This window comes from Perissodus microlepis, chromosome 20, assembly GCF_051167445.1.
Source record: "Perissodus microlepis isolate ML-2025 ecotype Zambia chromosome 20, ASM5116744v1, whole genome shotgun sequence".
Taxonomy (NCBI): domain Eukaryota; kingdom Metazoa; phylum Chordata; class Actinopteri; order Cichliformes; family Cichlidae; genus Perissodus; species Perissodus microlepis.
The window spans coordinates 6,038,766-6,061,752 of record NC_140480.1 but is presented as its reverse complement, the minus strand read 5'-3'; the positions used below and the strand labels follow the sequence as shown (position 1 = coordinate 6,061,752).

Sequence of the window (22,987 nt, the reverse complement as noted above, 5' to 3'; positions counted from 1 at the left end):
TTTAAAGCCATAAAACACAAAACAGCCAACAAAACAGAGACTGTTCAGCTTCAAAGCAAAAGTAGTGCCTCAGCCCATCAGCCAACACTTTTCAAAAGGTGACATTTTTAATTTGAAGGCAAGTGGTGTCCCTCTCCAAAGTTTCACAGGGAGAGAGCAGAGTTGTTGCAGAGTGTTTGTAGACAAGTTATCGTCTTCTGTGCAAAATTTGGGCGACTGCAGCAATCTGCTAGCGACCAAAGTAATGTCAAGGAGATTTTACGGATACCTCTTTGTGACCAATTTCAACTTGCAACTGCCCTCTGGTAACCATTGTCAGCCAGGCTGGGCATATAGATTTATCCATCGCCTGAGTGAGTGGGGCCTTATTAATTTACCGTGGGGCTCAGGTGGTAGAGCGGGTGGATCTGACTGTGACCCAGTCCAGATGTTGATAAGTAGGGCCAGGTGTTGCCTATCAAATGCACTTGATTTAAGAGATCCATGAACAACTATGATAGCTCTATAAAAGCTGAAGTTCTGGCAGCATTCAGCTGCATGCACACGATGTTAACACAATGCCACAATATTCTCAGGAGTGGACATTCCAGCAAAATTCACCCCAAGGTCAAACCATGCAATGCTTAGGGAAATTCCACAAAACCCAAGAGCTACATCTGAGACTCTACAGGCCACAAAAAAGACTTTAAAAGTTGAAGTTCATGACAGCACAATTAGAAAAAGACTGAACAAGTATGGCGGTTTGTTTGGAAATTTAAAAGCGCTGCCAAGAGAAAAGTTTCTTCTCTCTCTAAAAAAACCCCTAAAACAAAACATAGCAACACAGTTTAGGATTGAAAGGTTGCACCTAAACAAATCCCAGCATTTCCCCAGGCCTGCAGTTTGTGGAAGTTATAACAAAGACCTATTTTCCCCAACAGATTTGTATAAATTTGGAGTAAAATAAATTTTTACTGCTGCAGGAAAGTCTGGAGGGTTGCTGGCCTAACAATGGCTTTTAGAGCTGTCCTCTGGGCTCTAAATAAAAGTGGATTAATCAAGGAGCATGACCATCCAGTTTATTTTTCCTGTGAATGTTATGATCAGCCTTTTTGGATTTGCTCTCCTTGTTCTGTTGATGACGTTTGGACTAGCTAATCATCATCAACTTTTTTTAGGCTTTGGTTTTGGCAGATTCTTTGGATGGCAATGCTTTTAACACGACACTAAGTGAGCACTTTCCTCTGCTGTCACCCATTGCTGAACTTTCATCCCCAAAGCAGTAGGTGGCGATGTTGCGCTATGACTCATAGCTCCACAGTCAGAACAGGGCCGCTTACGTTAAACCAGCTATGATTTATATTATACTGGTTAAGTATTTGGCCTGTATTGTGTAACGTTCTTTTATTGTTAAGAAAACAATGAACTTGGTTTGAAAACAGAGTTTTGTTCTATGCAACGATGTACACTTTTATTTAGAGCCAAGAGGACAGCTCTAAAAGCAATTGTTGCTATGTTTTAGAGAGGCAATAGTGGAATTGAAGTCCATCACTCTAAGGTGACAGACATTATTTAGCTGTGGAAACATTCAAGACTGCTGCCAATCTTTCTAGAAGTGGAAGTACCAGCAAATTCACTGCAAAGTCAGACTATATCATGAATTAGCAAAAAAAACCCTACATCTGAGACTCTACAGACCTCCACTTCGTGAGAGCACGATTAGAAAAAGACTGAACAAGTATGGCTCGTTTGTAAGAGTGGAAAGTGTCTGACCTCTTAAAAAGAACATGGCAGCAGGGCTTAGGTTTGCAGTGTTGCATCTGAACCACATTTGGACTTTTTGAACTATGTCCTTTGGCGAGATTAGACTAAAGTGGGGACATAATGCACTGCCCAAAGTTTGGGGAAAACCAAGCACACCATCAGCACAAACACCTCGTACCAACTGTTAAGCAAGGTGGTGGAGGAGTGAGGATTTGGGCTTTGATGTTGCAGTCACCAGACCTGGGAACCATGCAGATAGTCTGTAAGGTGACAATGATGCAAGCACGCCCACAAATTGACAACACGGTGGCCGAAAAAGAAAAGAATTATTGTGTTGCAATGCCCCAGTGGTGTGACCTTAAGAAAGTTTTGCAAAACTAAATACCCACAAACCTCAATGAACTGAAGCAACACTGCAAAGAAAAGTGTGCCAGAATTCCCCCACAATGATGTGAACGACTGATAAAGCAATACATAAAACAATTACTTCAAGATATTGCTGCTAAAGGTAGTACTACAAGCTACTGAGTCATGCGAAGACTTTCGTTTTCACATGATCCTTGAGTTTGGCGAGCCCGTGTGAATTGCAGCCTGTTTCCTGTTCTTAGCTGACAGGAGTGTCACCCAGCGTGGTCTTCTGCAGCTGTAGCCAATCTGCTTCAAGGTTCGTTGTGCATTCAGAGATGCTCTTCTGCATACCTTGGTTGTAACAAGTGGATTCTTTGAGTTACTGTTGTCTGCTCTTTCACCTCTGACCTCAGCTTGGCATCACGAAACCTCAATGAACTGAAGCATTGTTGTAAAGAGTGGGGTGAAATTCCCCCAGAATGATCTTAGACACAGATAACGTCATACAGAAAACCATTATGTCATGTTATTGCTGCTACTACACACTACTAAATTGTGTGAAAACGTTTTTTCTTTCATGACTGCATAATGATTCTCGATAAAAAGAAAAAGAGTAATAATGAAAGGGAGATTCCACTACAGTTGTGCCCAGGGTGGTGCCTATGTTGTATGTATTAGCAGGCTTTTCTTTGAACTGCAGCTGCTGTTTATACATGCATTGTGAATTTCACAGTAATGATGTGAATGTGTTTTCTTGAGGAATATTTGAGTAATGCTAGTTTAAACCGAGCACTTTATAAGAAGTTTTGCTTGTGTTTACATTTGTGGAATGAAGATGAAAGCAGTAACGCAGTAGTGGTTAAAGTTAACCCTAGTAGTGCTCTTGTGCCTTAGCACTTTTAGATGGCAATAAATATATATTTTGCATAAGTAACAACTAAAGAAATGATGATGTGTGTTTTATTACCTATATGTCACTTTTCAAAGCAGGCACTTTTTATCCAATGGAGAGGGTGTGGTCCTTCTCCTCAGACCTGACATGGTCTGCCCACATTCAGGTCCAGTCCAAAAAGGGCTAGACACGGCCTGTACCACCTCCGACAACTGAGGAAGTTCCGGGTCTCTCCAGTGAGCCTCAAGACTTTCTATGCAGGCGCTGTGGAGAGCATCCTTACACAGAACATCGCATCCTGATACGGGAACAGCTGTGTTAAGGATCAAAAAGCTCTTCAGAGAGTGATCCGTATGGCAGAACGCTGCTCCAGGGCTGCTCTCCCCTCCCTACAGGACATCTACACCAGGAGATGCTGGTTTAGAGCAGCTCAGATATTGGAGGACCCGTCCTGTCCCGGCAACAAACTATTCCAACTTCTGCAATCAGGCAGGTTTCGAACCATCCGGGCAAGAACAGAGACGCTCGAGAGGAGCTTCTATCCTCAGGCAGTCCGCGTCCTAACCCATACACAGCATCCATAAGCGACACATCCCAGCCTCATTCTTCTCAGCTTCACTACAGCACTAGACACTTTAACACCCACTCACACAATGTACATTTTCAGATTTTCAATTTAAAAATTTCCAGATTGTTTTATTTTATTGAATTCACTTAATGTACATAATGTTCTCTCTCTTTTTGCACAGTCGAGGAGCGTGTCAGGACACATTTCACTGCGTGTTGTACTCGTATAACTATGCATGTGACAAATAAAGGATCTTGAATCTTAAAAAAAAAAAAAATCACAAAATCGGTGATTGATTTATAACAGTCTGTTTATTAAACAAGGTAAAGATACAAAGCTTTTTTTCCTTTTTTTTTTCCTTTTTTAAACACTGATAACCTTAGTTTAACTTCTCAGTCTTGGCTGTGCATATTTAGTTGTCTAGAAACTGTATATGAAACCACAATGCAAGACAGGAAAAAGTGTAATAAATCTACGCAATATCATTTCATAGAGAACGTGGGTTAAACAGTTATACAGATTACAGCTCAGGAACTCCATGCGGAAGGAAAAAAAAAAAATGTTTTACACGACTGAATACTGCAGAACACAATACAGAGTAATGGAAATGGGATGGTAAAACAGTTAAGGCTTACATGTAAATAACTGATATAAAACATGAATATTAATAACATACAGGTAGACTAAAATAATTACAGTAAGCTCTTACATAAACCTTTACAAAAACCCAAAGAAAACATGTTTATGAAAACTTAAAAATAGGTACTATAAATGAGTAACATGTTTTACAGTACAGCAACATGTACATTTTCCCATTATCTCAAAAGAGAGAGAGCAAGTTGAAGAGGCAGGGTCTGTTGTTGGCGTAAATGTCTGTTTTCAGGCCAGTGGCTTGAGTAATAAGCTTTTATTCTTTTGAAAACATACTATATACTGTATATGTATTTTACATTATTCTCAGTTCCATCTCAAATGTAACGTCTAGCCGTAGCACCTTTTCTGAAGTGCCCTGAAGAATACAGGGTACCCTATTAGTACCATTCAGAGGTTACAGGTACAGTAAAAATACAACAAACAATACTGTGTACAATAAAAAGAATATTAAAGAGAGAGAGAGAGAGAAACAAAAACAAACGGAGAAGATCCACCCCTGCGTAAACTCATAAAATAGGCCTATTGAATATGAATCATACTGCAGTTTATTCCAAGTAGGTAAAGCTTATTAGAGGCTAAAAAAAAGTTACTGGGTTGGAGTAGCTGTACAATAACTTCACATTTTGGTCCAATGGTTAGCTGTAAAATTTACTGCTCAAGTAAAAATTAATTTAAGCTGAAGCATATTTTGAAAAAGTGGGCTGAGTAGAGTAGAGCTGGCACTGATACATGTGCAACATATACTTTTAATTCTTTGAAAGTATAAGTCAAAGCTTAATGGAGCAGGGAAAGCGGACAAACACTTTTACAAGATTTGCTTTCGCTTCGAACCTCACCAAAGTTCATTATATGGCACTAACTAGTGGAACGAGAAACACACCAGAAAAAAAGCAGTGTTTTTTGATCATACGTTATGATCATAAAGGTGCCATAAAGGTGAATGTTAAATATGGAGTGAACATTTTTTGAAAATAATAACTACAAAAAAAAAAAACTTCCTTCCCTTCCATCGAGCTCTGCTTTGCCTCCACGAGCCAATTATCCAACTTCTTAATACAATCATGAAATATTTCAATTGTCATCTACCGATTGCTTTTCTTTAAATTTTGATGACCCTGTGTTTGCACAAAAAAAAAAAAAAAAAAAAAAAGAGACTGTTTTTTGTACACAGTCGGTACTCTTAGCTGCCACGAGTAATGCCATTTGGCATTTTCCATCCAACGAGATTGAAACAATTTGACCAAAACCACAAGGCCTAAAAGTGCTTTAAGATTATCTTTGGATGTCTCCAGAATACACCCAGCAAACTTTTTCTTTTTTCCCCTGCTTTTTCAATTTAATATTCGGGCAAATATCATCTGGCACGTTTTGAAAACCCATTTCATGGAAGAGAATAAAAACAAAAACAAGACAACTAAAACATTTTTTTAATGGCCAATGCATCCGGCGGTTTACATGATGCTTACGAAAGTGCTTATTTAATCTGACGCAAGACATTCTTTGCCACTCGATCCCCTGGACAATATCTGGCTGTATTTTTACATTCACAAAATAACGCTGTGCTCCTTTATGATAGACGGCCTGTGTCGAGACGGATGGAGGCAAGTCTGCTTACAAAATCTAACAGTGAATGCTCATGTCAGCTGTCATAATGCTAATGTAAGCCTTATGTAGATGGCCGTGGGTGCAGGGCCTCACAAGCTCCAGCCGAACGCTGACTCTGAATCTTGATGCTGAACGCTCGCGGAGCTCAGATGAGGGAGATGCGTATGGGGATGCTGGGGGACTCTGTCCTCTGGGGCGACTGGTGACTCACCAGGTGCTCCACCACCGTGTGTTTGGACATGTGCTTCATAAGATAGGTCTCCTACAAGAACAGGAAAACACACCAAAGGGCATAAAGGTTACTGCTACAGTAATTTTAAAAGTGCCTCTACTCCAACTAGTTCAGCTGAAGTTGATATTGACATTTGTGGTCAAAAGGATACACACACCCCCACTAATATTTAATGAAATCTCCCTTGGAAAATTGCTCCTTGACCAGATCCTTTTGGCATAATGCTGGCTGAATATTTGCACACTCAGAGTTCATTTAAATGAGTTGGTTTCCTGGCACAAACCCAGCATTTCAGCATAGTCCACAGATTTTCAATAGGGTTGAGGTAAGGTCTTTGGGAACGCCATTCCAGAGGCTTAATGGGCCAATTCTAACCAAATGCAGTCCAGAATCATCATTTGAAACAACTGTACATTAGTACAAATAATTGGCTCTGTCCCTACCTTGCCAAGGTCTGGAAGAAGACCCAAACGGGCACTCTCAAATCAGATTAAATTGTCTAGGGTGTTCAAGAACAAGACAGGAACCACCAAGGCTCAAGCTTGCCATGAACTGGAAACTGCTGGAACATCAGCATCACTGTTCACAATGAAGTAAGGTTTTAATTTCCTTGGACTTAGACGGTGCTGACCAAGACAGAAGCTCGTTCTTTAAACTTGATGCCTTCAAGCTCAATGAAAATTTGCAGCTGGTAAACAACAACTGAACTATCTGGGCACAATGACATGAGGAATGTGTGGAAGAGTTAAGGTGAGGCTTTTAAACCTAAGAACAGAGTGCCAGCTGTCAAGCATGGTGGTGATAGCATCATGCTCTGGGGTTGTTTTGCTGCCACTGGTACTTGTACAATGCACAAAGTCTATGGAATAATGAAGAAAAAATACCTCCAAATTCTTCAACTCAGCCTTAAATCAACAGCTGGATGCTTGAAACTTAGACACAGCTGGGTGTTCCAACAGGACAATGATCCCAAACATACATCAAAGCTGGTTTTGGAATGGATAAAGTAGCTTCTGGAATGGTTTTCCCAAAGCCTTGACCTCAACCCTACTGAAAATCTGTGTACTACACTTAAAACAATTTTTTTTCTTATTTGTATTTAAGGTTAGCTTGTGCGCTGCTGGAACCCTAATTTCCCTGAGGGGACCTACCCAATGGATTAATAAAGCTCTCTTCTCTTCTAAAATACAGGTCTGTACCGGGAAACCAACAAATTCTTGATTTTAAAAGTTGTTAAAGATATATGTTGCACAATCCTTCCACCCCGGAAAAGAAAACTTCTGACCACAACTTTATGTTTGCCCAGATCCTCTTAAGATAGCTGGTAAAGGATATCAAAGACCAGTGCCTGCATTTCAACACCCAGTCAAACTTCAAATATAATCTGGCCTCAAGAAATCACATGATAGGGTGGGGCCAGGTTTCACAATGAGCTCACTCGAAACCCTGGCTGATTGTGACCCACACCCGTTTTCACACCTTGGCTCATGTGATTAGGTAGAGGATCATCAGGGGGTCCTTTTGTCCCTCTTTGGGGGGAAACTTCCACTGGGTTTAAATCTGGGAATCTCCACCATTTGACTCTTAGAACTGAAGAAGTTTCTTGAATGAGAGGTGAAACATCTTCAAGCAACTTAAAGAAGTCCAGACGCTTTTCTTTCCAAGCTCCTTAGACTTCAAATATAATCACAAGCTCTCGGCTGTTGGTCAGGATGTAGAGCAAGTTATTTTCCAATCAGAAGGTCAGTGGTTCAGTCCCCGGCTCCTTCAATTTGCATCCAAATCCAATTTATTTATATAGCACATTTAAAAACAGAAAGTTTGCCCAAAGTGCTGTACAGAAACAAAGGAGTAATTTGTCAATGTCAAAGTATCCTTGGGTAAGACACTGAACCCTGAATTCCCCTTGATATATTCGTGAGTGTGTTAATGTTAGACAACGGGCTTAGGCACACAATAAAACACTATATGATTGGGTGAATGACACCTGTAGTAAAGAGTGCTCAAAAAGAGTGGAAAAGCACTATATACCAGTCAATTTACTTGTTCCTACATTTGAGTTTTCAGCCAAAAGGATATGTCATCATTGTATCCTATATGTGAATTACATTTTATCAGAATTAGTCCATGAATTTATGATTTATGGCTGTGACCTTGACCTCTGAGCACCAAAATGTAATCTCTGAGCCTTATTTTGGCCAAGTATTTTGTCAGTCCACAGCTGAGTCATTTTCCTGACGTTTTTGAATGCCTAGAGGCTCATCAGTTCCTAGTGTTAAAACAAAACTAATCAAAGCATAATCCAGCTTGAGGGACATTAGTTAATGCTATCATTTACAAGAATTTAAAGTGAAAAGTGAAACTGCCATGGACTTATGTAAAGGTAAGAACAATACAAGTTAAATAAGACTATGTTATCAAAAACAATGATCACACAGAAACGGCCAGCCCAATGACCTATTTGGACAGGTTTAGAGGAAACTGGAGGGATGTGCATTGAGGAGTAGATGAAATACACATATTTATATTAATCAGGATGGGACAGACATACAATGCAAAAACATAATGCTTCCGGACCTCAGCTATAGCTTAAACATATTCTTTTAGTCCTTTTTGAATATTTGAACAGAAGCAAGGACACACTAAGGTGTTAAATATCTCAAACAGGAAACACACTGACTTCTAGTCCAAGAGAGAAAAAAATATTATCAAATGTCATTGATGCAAAAAACAGGTGTGGAAAACCTGACATAGTGAATACTCGCTTGTGGTTTACTTACTGAGGTGTAAGCCCGGCCACACATGCTACAGCAGTAGGCCTTAGCGTTTTTGATGGCATGCGCTGACAAGTGGATCTGCAACGATGCAGAGTCTGAGTAGGCACGGTAGCAGTTGGGACATTTATACGGCTTGTCTTTATTGTGCTGCCTCTGGTGAGACTGTGGGGGAGAGAAAACACGGACAGAGGTTGTAGAGAAGTCCACGTAATTTGAACATTTGCAGGTTTGCATCTGAACCTTTTAATCAGGATCAGGTCACAAGAAGAATCTCTGACTGACCTGGAGATTAGACAGCTGGGTAAAAGCCTTTTCGCATCCAGGGTGGGCGCATTTATAAGGCCTATCGCCGGTGTGGATTCTGCAGCAAGAGAAGCAGACGGGAAAATGTTTTTATGACAGACGCCACTGCAAGAGAACTCCTGCAAAGAAACATCAAAGTATATTCAAAGCAGCAGATTTTCACTGCATATAAGTCACAGTCGTGGTCTATATATGAAACATAAAAAGAGTTCCAGCTTGGAGAAAACAGATATAGCTGTAAAGGGGATGACAGGTATTCAGGTAAATTCTAAACATTAAATATTAGTAATGTGTGACCACCAATCAGATTTGAGATGGGCAACAGTAGAGCCAGAGAGGCAGCTGAGATCAACTTGATTTCTCACGCTTCATGTTCACAGTTTGACCAACCTGGTATGCTGCTGCAGGTGTGACAGCTGACGGAACGAGTTCTCGCAGTAGGAGCAGTGGTAGGGTTTGATCCCTAGGTGAATGCGCAAGTGCTGGGACAGGTAAGAGGCGTTGGCGAACGTCTTGGAGCAGTGGGGACACTTGTGCGGTTTGGCCTCTGTGTGGGACTTGGAATGAATCTGCATCTCTGACTTGGTTAAGAAGGTAAGTGGGCAGACTTTGCATCTTGGGGACAAGAAGAGACAAAAAAGATCAGATCAAAACAATTTTGAGAGATTAAAATCCGCCTGCCTACAACTAACTAGAAAACGTAGCATAACATCAATTTTTTCCCCACCCCAGTACGCAGACCACTTCAATAATTTTAACAATAATTTAAGAAAATCATCGAGTCTTAATCACACTTTATGTCAAAAGTAGCAACAAAAACTGAAAATCAACTATAGTTGATTAACTAAGTAGTAGCACATGATTTTAAAAATGCAACAACACCAGCATTGCTAACCTTACAATTTAAGAAAAAAGCCACTTTTGACTGCTCCTTTATTCACAAAGAATTCCCACAGCAGGTACCTCTGCATATCTGATTTCGCTGATTTTATTTACACTGAACAACCATGATGTAATCTCCAAAAGAGTGTTTGAGGTGGGTGTGTTAACCACTACACTATGGAGCCACTAGCTTCATTATCTAAAACTTCCAGCTGACTGACTTAAATGGGGTTTTTTCTCACAATAAAAAAAAAAAGAGCTTTTATATCTTTGTCATAAAAACGTAAAATCTGAACACTAATGAGAAATTGCCGAGCCTGTCAGCTGGCTTTCATTGCAGCCTCTGGAAAGTCCTGGTTATCATAAACTAACATAAAATAAGAAAAAATATCAAAAGTTTTCCCAGGTAGCAAGAGGAGGTAAATATTAGCTGACAATTTATTAGCAATTTCGGCATTGCTACATTTGTCCAGTGATCTTTCTACATGCTTTCTCCAACCATCAGTCTCTGTTCTTTAAATATCATGGGAGTTTTTTTTCCACCTTGCCTTTCTGACCTGCTATTAAACAAACCCTCCTCTCCTCCCCAACACCAACTCATCCTCCTGGATGTTCTGGGAGGGTCAACCCAAGTTCAAATCTTCCATCCGTTAGCTTTACCTCATTGCAACCAGTGCTCAGACTCTTTTGGGTTCAGTCCTTTGGAGCAGCGGTCCCCAATCCCCGGGCCTCGGACCGGTACCGGTCCGTGAATCGTTTGGTACCGGGCCGCGAGAGTTGAGGCTCAGGTGTGAAATGTATAGTTTTCAGGGTTTTTATCAGTTTTCAGCGTTATTTTGTTATCGTTTTTATCGTTTACTCGGTTTTCCTTGGTCTTTTCACGTGTGTTATGAATAAATTTTCTTTTTTTCGGTACCGGTACTAGTTTTATTTTGTTGTATTTATCCGCGACACCTTAAAGGCCGGTCCGTGAAAATATTGTCGGGCATAAACCGGTACGTGGCGCAAAAAAGGTTGGGGACCGCTGCTTTGGAGTATGTTTGACCGACCTTTTTTTTAGTAAACCTTTTGTCTACTCAGGTGAAAGCTGTGCTCATATTAAAGCCTCGGTATAGAGCGCTTCTCTCATTCTCAAAGTTCTCTCAGGAAAATACCTATCAATGCTTGCAGACCTCATAAAGCTGTCAATTTACTTTGCAAGATCAGCACAGAAAAAACCCCTGAAAACAATAGGAGCTGCTTTCTGAATCCAACCTGTAGGTTTTGCCCTCTTTGGGTGCAACGGTGACACATCCTTGATCAGCCAGGATGGGGTAGGGCACCACCAGCAGAGGACCAGATGTGTTTTCGGCTTTGATCTTCTTTCTTCCCCGAGGTGCCTTTGGCGGGGGGCCCAACAGTCCTGCCAGGCCTCCGGCCTTCATGTGGTCAATGCCAGGGCCACTAGCCAGTCCAGAGATGATGTTCACAGAGGGGGCGCCACCCAAGCGGTTCTGGCTGCTGGAGGTCGGAGTCGTCGGGGTCAGGGCCTCTGAAGTGCTGTGGCTGTCGGGTCGAGATGAGGGGGCCAGACCTGAGAAGGTTGGAACAAAAACTGCATTAGCAGGTATGACTAATTCAACACCACACTCTACAGAACCACACCAGTGTACCGCACAGTAAACACCATGTGTGTGTCACTTTTCCATGACAGTTTTCTTTATATTATCAGACCAGAGGCTGGCTGCCTTGCTGCATTTCTCCTACAAGCTTCACGGATGGCGTGACGGCTGTACCTGAGCGATGGTTGACCCGGCCAGTTTGCTCACTAAGGTGTCTCATTTGCCAGTCCTCCCATAATCCTTTGGCCTTCACCGCTGACTTGTCATCCATATTTCCATCTGGAATTTATAAGGTGATGGTGTGTCAGTCAGTAAAATGTCTCGTAATCCGCACAGGCCTGATTCTACGCCACGTCTACAAATTCATTACATCAACTATTAGCCTGCAAAACTGGAGAATAACATTAAAAATGTTTTGATTTAAGAAAACCAGGCCTATCTGTAGCAATTATTACATCAATAACTTCATGTTAATTAAGGTTACTCTAGGGCTGGGTATCATTTTAAACCGTTTCCACATTTCTGTAAATAAGATAAATTTGCAACTGTGGGTTTTGGAGTAGCTGTGCAGGCATCACTCACTTTTCATTATGGATTTTTATTTGGCCTCTACCTTCACAATCTGCATATTATCACCTTAAACTCACCAGGCCACCATGCCAGTTTGAGACAAGTTAGCAGCACTTGGACATATTTAACACTATTTCAGAAGAACGTACCCGGTCCAGAACTGGAGGCGGGACGAGCGTGCAGGGCGATGTCCGGCTGTCCAGAGCCCTGCGGCTGTTGGTGGTGGCCCGGAACCTGTTGCGGCTGAGGCTTTGGAACCTGCATACCGTGCTGAGCGCTACCGTCCGGGGACGAGGTGGGAACCAGCAGCTGCTGAGAAGGGGTGGAGGTAGGTGGCAGGTGCAGGGGTCGAATCTTCTCAGCCATCAGCTGCTCCTTGATCTTGTTAATGAGGACCAGGTTATCCAGCTGAAAGGGTTAACGGGTCATGCTCAACAGAAAACAGCCGCCTTGTGTGAATGTCATTCATGCCATCAAAACATATCGCAGGACAGAAAACACTGATCAGCACACGGTTAGTTTTTACCTATGACAGAGGTGAGCTAAAGTAACGCCCACCAAACGCTTTAATCCAGCCCACTCATGGTGGAGGAGCATCAGTTCTGTTCACTGTATTTTGCAGCACAAAGCACTGCGTTTGTAATGTTGTTAAGAATGGATTGTGTCCTAAAAGTGATCGTCTGAACTAGCAACTTCATCCAAGCTGGGGGGTGGGGGGGGGGGGGTGGGGGGGCTGAAGTCATCATACTGTTGACTTTGAGTTATAACAGCAGTATTCCTTTGTAACAGCAGCAAACTGACTACATTTAGTCAGTCTGCTGCTATCTATTTTGTAATGCAAACGTTTTCAGGAAGCACTTGCGGTTCTTTGGTCCGGCCTGCTTGAGATCAATTTGGGCTGCGTGTGTACCCACGAACTCCAAGGAGTCTGAGGCACCCCCCTTATCTGCGAGAACAAACTGCGAGCGGTTCTCAGCGTAACAGTGATGGACTCGTGCTGAAAGGCTGAAAAGACATTCACACATGGAAACACATGGCAGTGGAAGGTGGAAACATCACAGTAATTACATGCTGAGCGGACTTACCTGGCCTGGCATGGACGGAGGCGGCGGCCAGAAGTATGGGTTGTTAAACCGAGGCTCTGCCATCCTGAAGTGTGTGACATTTATTTTAGTCGCTTTTCAAAGATGCACATAATGAAGTGCTCCCTTACAGAGCACTGTTGTTAAAACTGCACGTAGAGTAAGTTAATGCTTACAAACAGGCAGGCTTAAACTGTGAAGCTGAAAAATCTGACACCTTAACCACACGCTGCATGTGGCTAGTTTCATATGTCATGCTTGAATTTTCTTTCAGGCCTTGTGCTGATCACATTCGCATCCACCTAGCTCTGCATCCACTTTGATGTCACTTTAAGGTGTCGAGAACCATTTCTGGTACTCAGTTAACGCCACGTATCAGCTGTTTAGACGGTTAAAGTTGCAGAGAATTTGCTGCATTTACTTCTCCGGACTGTTTGCACCACAGGCACAAATGTAGTAAGCATTAAACAAGTGGCTTCTAAATCTGCTGCTTTTGATGGATAAATGCACTTTGTTTGTTTGTTGTGATTGTTTGAAAAAACAAAACAAAACAAAACTGTGGGGACAATTGAATGACCCTCATGTTAAGTTAAGATGTGTAACAGCTGACCTTGAAACGGTTTCATATAGAAGACCTGAGTCTGATCATGACCGCAAGTGCTCTGCGATATTAAAAATTTTGGTACTGATCCGATACCAAGTAAATACAGGGCCGGTATTGCCAATACAGATACCTATACTTTTACCCTATAAAAGAAGGCTTATGCAGGGGAGAGCAGTGTGCCGTGATTTATGAGATGAATCATCATCAATGATCATCTAAACCACTTTGGGTCAATTTCTGTTGTTTAAATATGCTAAAGCCTATAAATAGTTAATGCAAAAATGTTCAGATATTTTTCATACTGGATGTATATTTTTTCCTTTAAAAAATTTCCACTATTTCACACAATGCAGTGGGCTACATGCTAAACTTAGAAGCTATAAATAAAGTATCGATCACGTGGCTCTAGTATCGATCCTATACCAATACCAGCACTGGTGTCAATACTATCAATATTTGATCGATCTGCCCACCTTTAAGACAGGCTTTGAAAGGCAGGGGGAAAGTGTGGAAGCTAGTAGTTTAGAACTAGGGCTCTTATTTTGTTGAAAAATAAAATGAAATAAATGCTTTAAGATAACTGAAAAATAAGTTTAATTAAAAAGGTAAATACGATTTTTTTTAATGTAACAGTGTAAAAACTCGCTAGATGTCAGCTCACGCTTAGAAGTCGATGTGTGTAAATCAGGCCTACAGAGTAAAAGTGCCACAAATCCACGCAGCTCTGCCATCTAAATGCCACCTACAATATGCCTTCACTTCTAAAAAAAAAAAAAAAAAAAAAAAAAAAACCCACATCAGCATGATCCTGCGCCGTTTAGCTCGGGCTTGATGCCCCTCTGCTCCTTTTGTCTGAATTCCTGCAAATAAGTGGACGTCGCTTTTGCAATTTTTCCACAAAAACCGCCGTGAAAAAACAAGACAAAACAAAACTTGAACTTCTTTGACTTTTTCGGACGTGTCGGCTGTCTGGGAGCAGCTCCGGACTCGCACCGACGGAGGATTGTCCGGATCGATCCTCCCCGGTGCGACTCGACACATTCTCAGACAGTTTTCTTAAAACATTTCCAGACAAAAGAGAAACAAAAATGGCAGCCTTATTTTTATAAGGCGGGACGCCATATTCTGCAGACCCCAAATTTTTTAGGAGCATGAACATGTTGTCGTGTGGCGGGTGTTTGGAATGAGAAGCGGCCGGAGACCAACACAAAGGTGTGTTTATCATGTCGGAGGCATGAATGATTGTTTACGGCGAATTGCAGGTTTGAATAGCCCGGCCTCCCCACCTCTTAAAAAAACTGACACTTCCTACAACAACCATGCCCTGCAAGGAGGAAAAAAACACACACACATACACACACACACACACACAGCACGGAAACGGACAAGCTTGATTCATCAGTGCCGATTAAAAATAACCGTAGCGATTCGTTAAGGTCAAAATCGGAACCGGTGCACAACGCCTCATCTCCCGACAGACTCTGTGCCATCTTAAGCAAATTTCACTTTTTTTAGGGCTGCTTTTTTCTACATTCTGTAACTTTTGGACGAATCAAAGCAGAGAAATTGCATTTTCGTGCTAATGCACGCACCGAGAGGCTACCGCTCATTAGAGAAATGCACAGCAACGGAAACATGTAAAGACATGCACAAATACCTTGTGTCCTGATTGCAGATATTGTCTTGCGAGTACAGCTATAATATAAAAGGTTGATGTTCTTTCTGCCTCCGGTCGGACCACCGCTTCCGGGTCGCTTTGTTCACTTCTGGGTGCTGCTGCGGCTGCAAGGCTCAGCACAGTGCAGTCGAGAGGGGAAATATTGTGCTAAATGTTGCTTTTGTATTTTCATACCACGACCCACTTTATTCGCGTTTAACAGCATCTCAGCAGAAGCTACGTCAACGCAAGCAGGGCCGATACATGCGTTAGTGAATTTTCAAAGTGCACACATTAGCGGTGCTGTCATCATGTGGTGAGACGACGAGCAGTTTTTCTCTGATGCCATTTCTTAAAAAAAGAAAAGGAAAGAAAAAAAAAACAGTCATATTTGCTGCCCTGTCAGAACTGTTATTATAGGCGGTCCACCCAAAGCACCTTAAGAGAAACACTAAAAAAGGAAAAGAATATATTATATATATATATAAGTGCATTTTTAAAAGTATATATTTAAAAATGCACTTCTTTCCTACTACAGTGAAATACAGTTAGCCAGATAATCCTATATCTCCTAGTTAACAATCATTTATTCTCATCCAGCTGTGAAATATTTACAAAATCAGAAAACAATCTAATGTAACAAAAGCAGGAAAATGTAACAATTTTCTTACTTTCTTCCACAGTAAAATTTCTAATATTACAGGTAACAGGGTATTAGTTAATAGCATGTTAACATGTATTTGTATTGTGGTTTATGGCATTTCATTTTATCATTTACTTTATTCCAATTTTTGTACAGGGCTTTGTTACCACTTGTCTGCGAAAGGCACGTTGTAAATAAACAGTACTTACTTACTCTTGCAGTAGATAAGTAAGTAAGGTACCAGTCTGGTTTCCGAACCCATCATAGCATGGAAATGTTTCTTACTAAAGTCATCAATGACCTAAAAACCAACAGTGATTCACCGAGCGTTTCAGTCTTAGACCTCTCTGCTTCCTTCAACAGTGCTGATGGTAACATTTTAATTCAAAGCCTTTATGATTTTGTTGGTTTATCAGGTCAGATTCTCATCAAACCCAAAGTGTAGAAGTTTTAATGTTTTACTTGGTGGTTTGAAATCTGCAGAAACAAAAATTCAATTAGGGGTTCCTCAAGGATTTGTCCTCGGTCCCTTAGTATTTAACCTTTACAGGACCCTGCTTGGTGTTATCATAATGAAGATGAAACACAGTTTTTTAACTGTCATTTTCATCTGATGAGCTAATCTCTATTTAAAATGTAATAAGCTGCACTGATGACATTAACTGCTGATCAAACTGAACAGAGACAAGATGAAAGTATTTCGTGTTGTTCCAAAAAGTCAGATAAAGAAAATGTGTTCATATTTATTACACATGAAAGAAAGTCAGGACCCTTGGCATTATTTTGTTCAGTGATGTCAGTTTTGATAATTATATTAATGAGGTCACCAGAGTTCCTTTCCACAACATAAAAATATATCAGAAGCTTGAAAATTCCTATTGCAAACTGAGAAATGTGCAAAAGCGTTCATATCGAGCAGGTTAGACTACTGTAATGCTCTACTTGCTGGATTATCCAAATTATCAGTAGGTGGACTTCATCTTGGTCTAAGGAGCTGATTTTATTTGAAGTCTAAGGAGCTTGGAAAGAAAAGCGTCTGGACTTCTTTAAGTTGCTTGAAGACGTTTCACCTCTCATCCGAGAAGCTTCTTCAGTTCTAGGGTAAAATGGTGGAGAGTCCCAGATTTAAACCCCGTGGGAGTATCCCCCCAAGGAGGGACAAAGGACCCCCTGATGATCCTCTACCTAATCACATGAGCCAAGGTGTGAAAATGGGTGTGGGTCACAATCAGCCAGGGTTTCAGGTGAGCTCATTGTGAAACCTAGCCCCACCCTATCATGTGATTTCCTGGGGTCAGATGGCCCAGGGTGTGAGTGGGCTTTAAGGCATCTGGGAAAGGATCTCAAAACTGGACTATAGATGGCAGACAGTTGGTGTCGTAAACCACCGCCTCAAAGATGGTCGCTCACAGTGGACATAAATGGCTTCTTTCACTCTTTCAAACCATCTGTCCAAAATGTGAACATTGGCATCCTTGAAAGAGTGACCGGGAACTGATTGAGAACCTTCACAGACGTGGACTTCATCTTCTTCAGAATGCAGCATACGTGGAAGTTTGAAAATATTACCATAATATTTAAGTCACTGGATTGAAGTTTGAACTGGTTTCCAGTTCAACAGAGAACTGCCTTTTAAAGTCCTTCTATTAGTTAGTGAAGCTCTCAGTGGTTTGGCCCCCAGTTCATTTCTGGTGTACTCTGTGTCTGTAACCCTATTATAACTCTCAAGTCATCAGATGCAGCTCTTTTAACTTGTACCCTGGAATTTTCATGGTCATTTTTTGAATCCACTTAACACTGACCTATGAATCACTTAAGCCTTAAATAGGCCCGTAACTCAAGGGATGAGTCAGTGTTGTGTCTACACATAACAGGCATATTACATAGAACCGATCTGAAATGATGTCTTCAGGAACTTTGTTACTAGCAGCCAGCTGCAAGAAAACAAACACAAAAGGAATTTTCACAGATAAAGTGTTTTTGAATAGGAAAAGGTCCTGATGCAGGATCTGACAGAGGCATCTGGCCCTTCAGGTATTTCATATACTTACTGTTTACTGAAGCCTCATCAGAAATAGTCAGTGAAAGGTTGCCAAGAAGCCATTTTTAAGAAAGATGAACAAGGAGAAAAGCCTGATGTATGATAAATTACACAAGAACTATACTGACAATCGTCCCCAACAGGTCTAATGGAGCGATGAATCCAAACTTGAAACTTCAGCTTAAAATTGTTTTCAATATGTCTGGGAGTCAGGAGTGAGGTACAAAAGTTTGTCACTCCTTTACAGCCAGGTTTGGAGATGCATTTCACCCAGCCAAAAGTGACGGAATTACGAACACAGAAAAGTAACATAAAATTTCGATCCATTGTGGAATACCATCTAAAAAGCATGTGAGTGGCAACAACTTATTCTTTCCACATGCTAATGATCCCAAACACACTGCCAATGCAGTAAAAGGATATGTCGAAATCTTAAATGAATTCCAAGAATGCTGGTGTTCAAGTTTCATCATGACCTTCAGTACATGTAATGTCAGGGATGTTTTCCAAAGTCAGCAAGTTGAGTTAGGCTGCTTTTCACAGCAATACAGCTTCTTGGTAGATTTTGAATCCTCTAATCTGTATCAGCATTTAACTGATCACATTTTTCCATAAAGTCCATAAATTTGATGTATTACTGTGCATTGTTCTGGCTAAAACTTTAAGGCAGGCATCCAGGCCACCCTTGTCCATATCAGTACTGCAGAAATTCTGTAGTGTTACAATGTTATTGTGCAGGAGTCTGCATGTAAGGGGTTAGTGTTTACATGATGTCAATTTCCTGTTTCTTGCACCACTTCTCTGGAGATTCCAAAGAACTGAAACCGTGACACACAATCGCACACTCACAAACAAAGCCTTCCTTAAATGTTTTATTTGAGTCAGCTTTAAAGGAAACCTGCATATCAGTTGAAGTGAGAATTCTTCCTGCTGCTGTCCACTTTGGGCGAGAACTACATTGCTGTTTCAAACTGAGTGAGGGAATTCCAGTGAAACTTGGTTATTTAATTTCCACACTGCCTGCTCTCACAACATGGACCTTATCTTGGTAAGTTTATATTTTTTTATTGATTATCTTTTTATTGATTTTATTGATTTATGCTGCTTAAAAAATTTATTAGACCAACTGTCATGAAAACAGATCTGTCAAAATTGTAAATCATCCAGCGCTGTTATAAACTGTCCTCTTTTCTGCGGGGCCTGATTGGGATTTATTTCACTTGTTTACAACACCTTTCTCTGTCTTCTTTATTATGATCTGATTTTTGTATCGAACCTGTGAGCCAGAAAAAAAAGGAGCTCTGTAAGGAGAGCAGCTTTAGAAAGAGGTTTCTGAAATACTTTCCTGAATGTGACAGAGTCTATGCTCCCAACCCTCTGATGGTCACATTTAGGAAAGTATGGGGGGGGAAAAAACAAACAAACTTCATCTTATGTGTTCTGTCTGGACGACGACTTAAATGGCTAATACTTTTAGCTTCACTACAGTTTTTTTCAGCCCTGATTTGTGTGGTATTTCGATGCATTTTTATATATTTCTATGATACTCTTGCTGTCTCTTTGTGGCTGTTTTAATGAAAAATGTCAGTCCTGTTTCCTCAACAGTTTACCTCAGATCTTCAAACCTCCTTTGTTTCAGGTCTTCCCACTGATACTTGCACTGATTTCCTGTGGACAGAGTCACACTGAGGGGACTGAACAAACTAATGGTTCATGTTACAATTTGTGTCCAGCTGGTAAGATATAATGAGGAACATTGTTGTCAATTATTGGTATAAAGTCAGTGCGAAAGTATCACATTAACTTTCCCCCTTTTCTCTCTTTTTCAGGATATCATAAAGTTGGTAACTGTGATGATCAAGTTAAAAAGTACAAATGCAAGAAATGTGAGGATGGCTTCTACACAGACATAGAAAACTACATAGAGAAATGTCTTCGGTGTGACTTATGTAATCGTAAGTATCCTGCCCAGTTTCAATTTAGTGTTACACATGTTTTCTGATTGTGTGTTAAGGTCGATTAAAGTTAAATTGGACTAAAAAACAGACTGCTATCATCTTGTCATTTAGATATATTTAGATATATTTCAGCATAAACCTCTTTTTGTGGTGATCTTGTTTTGACGATCTTATATTTGTTTCCGACCAATGTGATGAAGTTGAAACACTTTGATGACTTAAGTCTGTCTAGGATGGGGAACCTTTCAACATTGTGTGTCACTCTTACCCTTCAGAATGTCAGTTTGAGCTTGTGCGCACTAAGATTAGAGACTTTGCAGTGCAAAGGCAACGTCTGATGTTATGTGCACTCCAATTTTATCTAACTATTAATTGTCATTGCTTTTGGTTAACGTGACTGTTAGTGTTGGTGAGGTCACCAAGGTAATTAAAACAATCTATTTGGTGGCTGGACTTTGGGGATTTGCCTTAAGTCCTTCAAGCCCCTGAATGTGCGCTTGCATGTAGACCTGATATCAGGTATCAGGTCTGTTGTTACAAGCTATTCAGCCCCTGTACGGCTGTAGTGAGAGGTTAGGTCACATTGCCTGTGATCAGTTAGACTTATTCTGAGCTGTTGTTTAACTCCACCAGAGCTCCCCTTTGTCGCCGGTTCTGTTCATAACTTATATGAGCAGAATTTATAGGTGTAGCCATGAGTTCAGAGTCGGTATGCTTTGGTTTGTCTATGTCTTTGCTATTTACGATATGGTCCTGCTGACTTCATTGAGTGACTGGGTCATTTAGCAGCTGACTAAGAAGCCGCTGGGCTGACAACTGGTATCTCCGATTCTGAGACCTTGGTTTGGTAGTGATATGCTGCACCAAGTAGAGGAATTCATTCAAGTATCGACAATCCAAGAGGAGTTTCATAGTAGAAATTCTGCTTCTACAGATCTGGGCTTGGGCTACAATGGGTACTAGGTTCCTCCTAAATCAAGTGTTTCATGCATCTCTAATTAAGAGGAGATTGCAGGGCAGAAATGCTGGCAATACTATATCTTTTGGATGGCTTGGAATTCTTCTAAAATAGCTAAAGGAGGTTGCTGGAATGAGGAAGTTCTGGGCATCACTGCTTAGACTGCTGCCTCCAGGATAAGCAGTAACAAATAGATGATGGCTGGAAGTACGGCATAGATGGACATACTGTGCTTTGCTTTTTCCTCAGATGATGAGATTGTACTAAGGCCCTGCTCCTTCAATAGCAACATAGTGTGTGCCTGTAAACATGGATACTACAATTTAGGGTCTGACCATCTGAGGGAATGCATGAAATGTTCCTGTAGTACATGTCCAAGTAAGTACACTAAAAGAATGTTAAAGCATTTGATTGGTATTCACAGCAGCCACATTTTTTCATTATCAAGCATAATAACAAATTTGTGTAAATTTGTTCAGTCACCTCCACCTTTATTCCTTTCAGAGAACGATGACTACAAAAGGAAGTGTCTGAAGCAGACGATTGGGACAGACAAAACATATCAATTGTGATTAGATTTTGTTTGTGACTGATTGACAAGAGCACAGGACTACAAATCAATCAGAAAATAATATAGAATGCATATATTTACTGCAGTGATAGCTTACAGTGTATATCAGCACCATCGTCAAATCTAAACACAGTGTCTGGCTTATAAAATGTGCTCATGTATGTGTAAACCACATTGTTATTACTGAGTTTTGGCAAAATTGCACAACTGCATGTGTCATAATCACTGTTTGGTTCCAGGGTTTTGAGTTGAAGATTGATTTTTAAAATTTTTGTTTGTATTTTTATTTTTATCTTTAGGGTTTGTTTTGAATTTACTCTGTTTTGGATTTTCAGTTATTTTTTAGTATTTTGAGTCTTCAGATCTGGTTAAATTGTCAGGATCCCTGGGTTTTCCCTTGTCTAGTTTTCCCCTTTGACTCGTTATCTTGTAAATATTTATTGTCTGCGTCATCCACTGTTCATTATCACGCCCTCCCTCACAGACGTGTGCTCCTTGCTGGGAGTTTCCAAATTCCTTAAAAGTGTGTTTTCCTGTAGTTTGTTTTGAACTAGTTTAAACTGCCAGCAATAGAGATTCTTCTTTTCTTTTCCATTTCTCTAGTCCTGGATTTGGGTCTACAACCTGCCTGTTACACAGCACTACATTATATAACTTTCTTCCTTTCTTTTTCTTTTTAATGGTTTGTTTCTGCCACTGGAAATGACCCTTTTTATCATAAGTCAAAATTTGGGGGTTTTATCTGAAAGCTCTGACTTAAAAACCTCAAAATTTCGAGTTATTTCCATTTTTGAGTTATTGTCTCAGAAATTTGATTTATGAAGTTTAGATTTTGAGATAATCTGAAATTCGCTGTTCCAATGATTTCCACACTTCATCAGTGCCCTCGCTCATCCACTAATCATTTAGTGGTAATTTGGTATCTTACTTGTCTCTGGTTTCCTTTGTTTAGGAATCACAATCTAGATTAAAATGTGCATAAATAGCCCTGCTTTTGTTCTTTGCCATCTTGTACTGTTTAGTCTTCTTTATGTTAGGGCTTCTCTTTATGTTAGACCACCAGGTCTTGTGGTTGTAAAACAAGCCCAGATTATCACTCCTCCACCACTGTGCTGCCTGTTGGTATGAGACGTTTGTATTGATTAATGCTGCCACAAATGATTATTTTAATAGTCGACTAGACACTGATTATTTTTCTGATTAGTCGACTAATCAGATCATGCTAAAGCTAAAACGTATAGCTTATTGCACCAGTATGCGTCTGCTCTTATAGAACTATTATTAGCTTACAGCTTGAA

General features: G+C 40.6%; 2 protein-coding genes across 5 annotated transcripts; one reads left to right on the top strand and one right to left on the bottom strand.

Annotated features, from left to right (window-relative positions):
• Positions 1-3,843: 3,843 nt before the first annotated feature.
• On the bottom strand, positions 3,844-15,638 carry znf362b (zinc finger protein 362b). 4 transcript variants are annotated; one of them, XM_084917098.1, is made up of 9 exons: positions 15,519-15,638; positions 13,261-13,324; positions 12,325-12,583; positions 11,780-11,884; positions 11,259-11,577; positions 9,513-9,737; positions 9,102-9,180; positions 8,823-8,981; positions 3,844-6,072 (listed from the first exon to the last, which is right to left on the bottom strand). In XM_084917098.1, exons 2-9 carry the CDS (start codon positions 13,321-13,323, stop codon positions 5,956-5,958), a joined length of 1,326 nt encoding a protein of 441 aa, XP_084773224.1. In that variant the 5' UTR covers position 13,324; positions 15,519-15,638; the 3' UTR covers positions 3,844-5,955. The 4 variants fall into 4 exon arrangements, with proteins under 4 accessions (XP_084773224.1, XP_084773225.1, XP_084773227.1 ...); XM_084917099.1 differs by having other exon boundaries at positions 12,325-12,556; XM_084917101.1 differs by lacking the exon at positions 15,519-15,638 and adding an exon at positions 14,658-15,434.
• A 258-nt stretch (positions 15,639-15,896) lies between these two features.
• Positions 15,897-22,674, top strand: LOC146363940 (tumor necrosis factor receptor superfamily member 23-like). Its single transcript, XM_084917105.1, has 5 exons — positions 15,897-19,250; positions 19,842-19,938; positions 20,032-20,157; positions 21,368-21,496; positions 21,623-22,674. The coding sequence occupies exons 1-5, from the start codon at positions 19,236-19,238 to the stop codon at positions 21,688-21,690; spliced, it is 435 nt and encodes a 144-aa protein (XP_084773231.1). The 5' UTR covers positions 15,897-19,235; the 3' UTR covers positions 21,691-22,674.
• Positions 22,675-22,987: the final 313 nt, after the last annotated feature.

Coding starts and splice junctions, on each gene's coding strand:
- znf362b (XM_084917101.1), bottom strand. CDS start 14,902: ATGTGTCGAGTCGCACCGGGGAGGATCGATCCGGACAATCCTCCGTCG. Junction 9,738..11,258: donor AAAGAGGGCAAAACCTACAG/GTTGGATTCAGA, acceptor CTTGTCCCCAAG/ATGCAAAGTCTGCCCACTTA. Junction 6,073..8,822: donor GTGGCCGGGCTTACACCTCA/GTAAGTAAACCA, acceptor CTGTTCTTGTAG/GAGACCTATCTTATGAAGCA.
- LOC146363940 (XM_084917105.1), top strand. Junction 19,939..20,031: donor TTACAATTTGTGTCCAGCTG/GTAAGATATAAT, acceptor TCTCTTTTTCAG/GATATCATAAAGTTGGTAAC. Junction 21,497..21,622: donor TTCCTGTAGTACATGTCCAA/GTAAGTACACTA, acceptor TATTCCTTTCAG/AGAACGATGACTACAAAAGG.